The sequence below is a fragment of the Sebastes umbrosus genome, chromosome 15 (assembly GCF_015220745.1).
Source record: "Sebastes umbrosus isolate fSebUmb1 chromosome 15, fSebUmb1.pri, whole genome shotgun sequence".
NCBI classification, from domain to species: Eukaryota; Metazoa; Chordata; class Actinopteri; order Perciformes; family Sebastidae; genus Sebastes; species Sebastes umbrosus.
The window spans coordinates 11,729,661-11,738,109 of record NC_051283.1 but is presented as its reverse complement, the minus strand read 5'-3'; the positions used below and the strand labels follow the sequence as shown (position 1 = coordinate 11,738,109).

Here is an 8,449-nt window from a genome sequence, read left to right as displayed (position 1 = left end):
ACACACGGGACAGGAACAGCAGCCTCCTGTGGAAAGTTCTGCGTTTGTTTGACCCATCCAACCTCCCCTCCTGCCCACCCGTTTGGTGTTTCTGGGCCATAACCATGCATTACGAATATTTAAAAAGCTAGAAGATGTAGAGTAGCCAATTAGCCAAAAGAGGGGGACCTCACAATGACAGATCACAAAGAGGCAGTAAAGCCAGGTGAACCAGTTTAACAAAAGACAGCATATGGAGCAGGTAAGATACACTGCATGTGATATAGGGATGTGTATAGATTAAACAAACAAAATACAGCATGCTAATTATTGAAATTGTTTCCCTCTGCTTCCATTGTTTATGCTAAACTATTAGTGGTGGGGAAAAAATCAATACAGCATAGTATCGCGATATTTTGTGTGGCAATATCTGTATCGATATATAGACGTGTATCGAAGTATGAGATCTTTTATTATATAAACTATTATAATTGCAAATACAATGTACTGTAATACAGTTCAGTTTGTCAGGTGCAACATTTATGTTTTTATGACAGTGTGGATCAGTCTGACTGCTTGACAATCCCATTTTGCTAAAAATTATGTAAGTGAGATGAAGGGAATGCATTTAGTTTTTTTTGGTAAAAGTTGCGTGTTGGACACAAATACATCATTTAACCTGGAGAGAGCTGAGACCTGAGACCTGAGACCTGAGACCTGCACCAGCCCTGAGCCTTCACCAGTGTCCTGGTCTCTCAAAGAGGTTTAATTAATGGATACTGGATAAGAATTAACTGGATAAGACACACAAAGGTCTTCCAGAAGGCTTTCCCCAGGATAACTGATGAGGAAACCCTTGAGTACCAGCGACGCTTCACAGAGCCTCGTCTGTCTAACGGGGATGCTGTGTGGGTGGACAGAAAATACTTCCTGGCTGATTTCTATGAGGAGGTGGAAACAGCAGCTCTGGCCCTGGACCACAGTTTGGCTGGTTGGTCGTTTACTGATCGCAGTGGAGACCAGGGGAAACATCTTAAAGCTGGAATTCAAAGCCTCAAACCTCCTCAGCTTTGTCCGCTCCAGCTTATGGCTGGCGACTGTGATACTGAGAGAGCAGATCAGATCACAGACAGCGCTTTGGTGGAAGAGTCCACCTCCATTCCTGGTGGAATTTTTTTTAAAGGCAAGACCGTCCACACAGATAAGAGTATTAAATACTGGAAAAATCTCCCTTTAAGGTACATTTTGAACAGATAAAAAATGTGCGATTAATCTCGATTAACTATGGAAAATCATGCGATTCAATATTTTAAATATTAATATTTAAATATTTTATTTTGAATTTGATTGACAGCCCTAGTTCAAACACACAGTCAGAGACTTGGGGATGTTGATGTTGGTCTGGGCTTTGCAGAAGTATGTTTACGCCAGCAGGTGGCAGAAACTGTTTGAAATTATAGCAGCTCAACAAGAAGGTAGATGGGAAGCATAGATGTTTCCTAAAATGACGGATACATTTAGGAGTACATATATTTACATTTACAGTTGTAAAAGACTTATTTCTCTTTTATATGTACCACAGTCACCCTGCACTGCAACCATTTTCATTTATCCCTCCTGTTGTCTTCGGGTCAAATTGACCCGAAGACAACAGGAGGGATAAATCCACAGAAATTCAACATTAGGTCATGAAAAATTAACAAAAGTATGCTCATATTATTAATAATAGCCAGACAAGAAAACATTATTGTCAAATAATAGCCTTGTTCATTATCATCAGTTGGCCTGTTTAACCCTCCTGTTGTCTTCGGGTCAATTTGACCCGAAGACAACAGGAGGGTTAATTATGTGGCTCAGGACTAGGGCTGCACAATATATTGATTTTTTTTATCATCATAGCAATGTCAACTTGCACGATAAACCCATCGTGAACGACTGCAATATTGCACTCAGTGGTTTTTTGAGTTAGTTGAAAGAGTATCAGTAGAAAACTGCACTTTAAACTGTAATTATCGTTCTTTTTTTATTGGTGCCTTTTGTGTTCAGTTCAATTTGTTCAATAAAAGAAAAATAATTTCCTCTCACTTTTTTAATTCAACAGCCATTTGATGTTTTTTTAGCAGTATACTGAAAGAGGCAGACTGTTTGTGGGTTTGTCACCTGTGTGCTTTCACTCCCTGTTTAATTTCAACGGTCATGGTGTGTTTTTTATTAATTGCATCCAAATGGTTCACTTTGAGTCAGTGTAACATTGAAACAGCATCACCAGATTATCCATTATTCCCAGCTGAGCACACTCCCATAAAAAAAACCCCCAAAAAACAGAGAGGTTTCACCACTGAATCATCATGCCTGATGTTTTCTCTCTCTTCCTGGTGGCCTGATTTATTCAGGAAAACCAATAAAAGCTCCACCTGACTAAAAGCTGCAACTGACAGGACGTTAAAGGACAGCCCACTAAAGAGAGTAAGACAGAGGACGAGATGAGCACTTAGACTAAACAGGTGAAGGAGGTATTTTGACATGCACTGAGCTGAGATCAGGAGAATTCTGGACCAAATAAGAATACATATTGAAGTTTAATTTAAGGAGAGTTGCATCGTTGTAACAGAGCTGGAGTTGTGCTGAACATATTGACCAGCTGAGGATGAGCAACACAAAAGACACTGGAGTGGCGGAGAGACCCAAATGGGACAACAAGGTCCAGTACCTGTTGACATGTATTGGCTTTGCAGTGGGACTTGGAAACGTCTGGCGTTTTCCCTACCTGTGCCAAATCTATGGAGGAGGTGAGATGCTATTATATGATGCTATCATATGAGCTGCATTATATTTCCCCAATCTTACATCACACAATAGTTTAATTGAGTTAGCTGTTAGAGATTTATGCGTCTTATCACTTACCGGTATGTTATGTTTTCACTGAATTCCTAAAATTGTTCAGATTATTTTTATCCAATCATGAAATACTGAATTGAAGTGCAGCCACACTTTAGAGTCTCTCTCTGCCTCAGGATATTTAGTTATTAACAAAAGAACTAGGCCAGTCAATATTAAAATGGTGAACCTTATCTGTGTTTGATTGATAACGCTCAAAATCAGGGTTTGTTTTCGCTCAAATGCCCCAATTCCTGTATTTACTTCCTCATAGTTGCCAGAGAGATCTTTTGTCCCAAACCCAAAGAATCCTAAAGGACTTGGGTCAGGGTTGAGTTGGGTAAGAGCTGATCGTGTTCAAACTTCATATATTGACTCTGAGATTCCTGATTCCCACAAGCAGTGTTACACTCAGCTGAGCCTCTATTTGACCTCATCTTAGTGACCAATAAATACCTTTTTCTTGAGTACCTTAAGCATTAGATCTGTGTAATTTGAGCAATTCAGATTAAACTGTACAATAAATTGTACAATGATGCAACTGTGCAATACTGCATTTATACTGTACATTTCAAGAAATATTCTTATTTCATTCTTATTTATACTATTCTAGCATTTATATTTAACACACTTAATAGATCCCACACACTCAGCATTTTGGATTTACTTATTACACTGTCCTTATATATTGTATGTGTTTGATGTAAGGCTGTCAAAGTTAACACGATAGTAACGTGTTAACGCAAATTCATTTTAATGCTACCAATTTCTTTAAAGCATGAACGCAACATGTGTTTCTTTTTAGGTTGTAGCGGGCTCAGTTTTAAAGCTAGAGTGAAGATACTGGTATCATATGAAAGTAGAAAACCTAAGGAATCCATTAGTATGAACCATGTCATACTAGCTTGTCGCAAAGGAGGCTAAATAATGCGCCATACTTGCGCTAAATTTTGACTGTCATGGCCATTTTCAAAGGTTTCCCTTGACCTCTGACCTCAAGATATGTGAATGAAAATGGGTTCTATGGGTACCCACGAGTCTCCCCTTTACAGACATGCTCACTTTATGATAATCACATGCAGTTTGGGGCAAGTCATAGTCAAGTCAGCACACTGACAAACTGACAGCTGTTGTTGCCTGTTGGGCTGCAGTTTGCCATGTTATGATTTGAGCTTTTTTTATGCTAAATGCAGTACCTGTGATGTGTTGTTAATTGATTTTCAATAATAAATATATGCATACATTTGCATAAAGCAAGCATATTTTCCCACTCCGATGTTGATAAGAGTATTAATTACTTGACAAATCTCCCTTTAAGGTACATTTTGAATAGATAAAAAATGTGCTATTAATTTGCGATTAACTATGGATGAACATGCGATTAATCGGCCCCTAGTTTGATGCTTTGATATTTATATATATTTCATATATTTCAAATTTGTATTTGTATTATTATTTATATTTCTTTACATATATTGTGTTCGATTTTGTAGCATTATGTACATAATTTACATATTCCTTTATATCTATTTTCTTACATTTCTTTATGTTTTTATATACAGTAAGAGCAACAGTAAGGTAGTCGGTAAATTTCTGATTCTGAAGCAGAGATAGTTTTAATAGGATTTTATAAAACATTTTTATCAGTCACTTGGAAAATGGTTCAAACAGACACTCATGATCAAAAGCACATTTTCTCTGCTACATATGTTGATAAAGATTGTCTAATCTGGCAGATGAATAACTGTGAGGTAAATATTTACTTCATGTCTCCAGGTGCATTCCTCATCCCTTACCTAATAGCGCTGGTGTTCGAGGGCCTCCCCCTGCTCTACCTGGAGCTGGCTATAGGCCAGAGGCTCCGCATGGGCAGCATCGGCGTCTGGAACTCCATCTCTCCGATACTGGGTGGACTCGGTGGGTGGCCTAGAATTATCAGTGAAATTTATTAGGATGTTTATTTATCAGATACTTTGTTATGTTGTTGTTTTTTTATAGAAAATGTTATTTCCTGTGTGTAGGAATTGCCTCCATGATTGTGTCATTCCTGGTGGGCATTTTCTACAACACCATCATGGCCTGGGTGCTCTGGTATTTCTTTCACTCTTTCCAAAACCCTCTGCCGTGGAGCCAGTGTCCACTCAATAGCACTGATAACACAGGTAATATGTGTCTATATGTAAAATTATAATGCATCAAATTTGATTTGAGAAACTAGTACAATTATAATAAAGTTCCAAGATACAAGAGGCCTGGTTAACTATCAGGCTTTGCGTGACATTTCAGGTCAGATTTAATAGGAAAACTACTGGATTGTTATTGTTTTATGGCACCACAGGATCCCGTTGCAGCACAGCATAAAATAAAATGCTTTTGATCAGTGACAGATAGTGGAATACGTGGGAGGCAAAGAGCAAAAAAATCATGGTCTCATGGTCTTGTTTTCAGTAATCCTACCAAGATATTAAAATGTGTTTCATGGTGATACATTGTTTTGCAGAAACACATTTCTCGTGTAATACAAAATCCATTTTATTTTATTTATTATTTAACTCTGAAAGTACACTACAGTATGTTACAAAAGTTAATGCATGTTCAAGGGGACTGCACTGGTAAATTGTTCTGCTATTTTGCTTCCATAACGTCTTTTTTCAGTACACAAAATACACATTTAGGTGTTAATTTTACTACTTTGTCTATTTGTGTCTGTAGATTTCTCCTAAATTCACCAAAAGTTAGCATTAGATAATGCCTCATTTGCATATTTAAACATACATTTTCAGAAAACTTGTAATACAAAAAAGAATTGCCTTAATGTAAGTAATCAACTTGGGAAGTTTCATGGCAATGTCTATCAGTTAATTTTTTAAACCTATACACTGGGGTGTCTCCCCTTAAACCAAAATAAACACTAATAACTTTAAGATTAAGCCCATGTTGTTATTGTCTTTCACTTCTCTATGCATCCATATATATAGAATATAACATGGAGTGTGTGATGAGCACTCCATCGAACTACTTCTGGTACCGCGAGACCCTGAACATCACACCTGACATCGAGACCAGCGGCTCCCTGCAATGGTGGATGGTCATCTGTCTGGCCAGCGCCTGGTGTGTGGTCTTCATCTGCTTCATCAGAGGCATCGAGTCAATGGGGAAGGTCTGTTTATCTAGTGAAAAAATACTTGACATCACTGCTGATAATCACAGGAAGATGTAGAAAGAAAGAGGGCTGTATCGTATGTTTGCGTGTTTCAGGCTGTGTATGTGACGGCTACGTTCCCTTACCTGGTGCTGACTATTTTCCTGATCCGTGGCCTCACTCTGCCTGGAGCAACTGACGGACTGCTGTACCTCTTCACTCCTGATGTGAGTTTGATCACTTGCTGCTACTACTACAGGTGATGGTGAAGGTTTTAATACGCCAGACCTGATATGTTGTGTTTACATTCGCTGCAGTGGGAGATATTGAAGAACCCTCAGGTGTGGCTGGACGCTGCCACCCAGATCTTCTTCTCCCTCTCGGTCGCCTTTGGAGGTCTCATAGCTTTCTCCAGCTATAATGCAGAGAGGTAAGGACTCCTTAACTTCCTCAGTAAAATTGTGATGATTTGTGTGACTTTTTTTTTGTTGCTCTGTGTCCATTAGAAACAACTGCGAGAGGGACGCTATTCTAGTAGGAATAATAAATAGTGCCACATCTCTCTTCGCCTCTATTCCCATCTTCTCCATCCTGGGATTTAAAGCTACCACCGCCTTCAACGCTTGTGTAAATGAGTATGTACGCATACATATTCTGTGTAAAGCTTCTTTTCTTCTTGCCGATACCAATGAGGCAGACTTTTTTGGTATCCCATCTGCAGAAACATCTTGGATCTGACCAACCACTTTGAGCTTTCAGACCAGAACGTAACAGTGGAAAACTTTGATCACTGGTATGAGTATCTAAATCGTGTACATCCAGATCAGGTGGCCAGTTTGAACCTGAGGCACTGTGACCTGCAAGATTTCCTTGACCAGGTATTGTAACTTTGAAAACACATCCAATCTTGTACATTGCATTCTTTTTGCCTGAGTCAAATTTCTCTTTTCCTGGTTGTTTTTGGCTCTCGCCTCCCCTTTCTGTCCTTGGAGTGCAGTACATCATGTGTCGGTTGGTCAAACATGTACAGTCAGTTCATTCCTTTCACCTTCCTCCCCCAGAGTGCATCGGGTACCGGCCTGGCATTTATTGTGTTTGCCGAAGCAGTGATAGAGATGCCAGGCTCCCAGGTATGGGCCATACTGTTCTTCGTCATGCTCTTCAGCTTGGGTCTCTCCTCCATGTTTGGCAACATAGAGGGAGTCCTAACGCCCCTCAACGACCTCAAGCTATTGCCCAAGTGGATTCCTAATGAACTCGTAACAGGTACCTGCAAATAGACTTAAGCTGTTCTAAAGTAAAAGGTTCCAACAGTTTTACCAATGAATTTTCTAAAATTTTACCCCATTTCCATCCTTTTTTTTGGTAGTTTAAAATAGGTCCTATATAGCGATCATAAGGCGCAGTAGTGAGGCTCTTACTCCAGTGTGCAATGCCCTAAGACACCTGCCACCAATCCTAAATTCAAATTCAAATGCAGCTCCATCTGTTTGAGTTGGAGAGCTTTGTTCAGGCTTTCGTCAAACATCATTACGTGAGCAACCTGCCTGGACACCTCTCTGACAACATGCGATTTGAAGTAGGGCGCAATTCCAAATGTGGCAAGGTATGCACACTTTGTGTCCCCACAACGCCCGTTTTTAATAGTGGTGCAACGGCTCAACAAGCCCACGGTTTGGTTTGTACGTCATTGAACGGTTTGTTTTTTTACAGTTTGGTTTGTACTTCATTGAACGGTTTGTGATTTTATGGTTCGGTTTGTAAATCATTGAAGGGTTTGTTTTTTATGGTTTGGTTTGTACGTCATTGAACAGTTTGTTTTTTTGTAGTTTGTTTTGTAGGTCATTGAACGGTTCAGTTTTTTACAGTTTGGTTTGTACGTCATTGAACGGTTCAGTTTTTTACAGTTTGGTTTGTACGTAATTGAACGGTTCGTTTTTTTTAAGTTTCGGTTTGTATGTCATTAAATGGTTTGTGTTTTTATATTTCGGTTTGTACGTCATTGAACGGTTCGTTTTTTTACAGTTCGGTTTGTACGTCATTGAAGGGTTCGTTTTTTACGGTTTGGTTTGTACGTCATTGAACGGTTCGTTTTTTTACGGTTTGGTTTTGCATTCCTAAGCTGTACGAATAATGTGAGTCCATCGTCTTCAGTGCCCACATCATCTTTAAGTCAATGTTTTCCCTTTGAATTCTCTCTGAAAAACTTTTTTTCTCATTTCCTTAGCCGCCATCTGCTTCATAGCCTTCTTGACGGCTCTCATCTTCACCCTGGGTTCGGGGAACTACTGGGTAGAGGTCTTTAACAGCTACGTGGGATCCGTACCTCTGCTCATCATTGCATTCTTTGAAATCGTTGGAGTCATTTATGTCCGTGGAATGAAAACGTAACTTGAACTCCTCTTCTTTAATGTTACTCTGTAGTCTTATTACAATTGAGATCCCAGTGCA

At 39.3% G+C, this 8,449-nt stretch overlaps 1 protein-coding gene across 1 annotated transcript in view; it reads left to right on the top strand.

The window, feature by feature from the left end:
• The first annotated feature begins 2,394 nt into the window (after positions 1 to 2,394).
• LOC119502867 (sodium-dependent neutral amino acid transporter B(0)AT3-like) overlaps positions 2,395 to 8,449 on the top strand; it is an 8,468-nt gene continuing 2,413 nt past the window's right edge. Inside the window, exons 1-10 of the mRNA XM_037794126.1 lie at positions 2,395 to 2,768; positions 4,633 to 4,773; positions 4,878 to 5,018; positions 5,835 to 6,016; positions 6,115 to 6,225; positions 6,316 to 6,428; positions 6,505 to 6,633; positions 6,720 to 6,876; positions 7,060 to 7,264; positions 8,226 to 8,385. Coding sequence (XP_037650054.1) covers positions 2,627 to 2,768; positions 4,633 to 4,773; positions 4,878 to 5,018; positions 5,835 to 6,016; positions 6,115 to 6,225; positions 6,316 to 6,428; positions 6,505 to 6,633; positions 6,720 to 6,876; positions 7,060 to 7,264; positions 8,226 to 8,385 — 1,481 coding nt within the window. The 5' untranslated portion in view covers positions 2,395 to 2,626. The remainder of the gene's footprint in view (positions 2,769 to 4,632; positions 4,774 to 4,877; positions 5,019 to 5,834; positions 6,017 to 6,114; positions 6,226 to 6,315; positions 6,429 to 6,504; positions 6,634 to 6,719; positions 6,877 to 7,059; positions 7,265 to 8,225; positions 8,386 to 8,449) is intronic.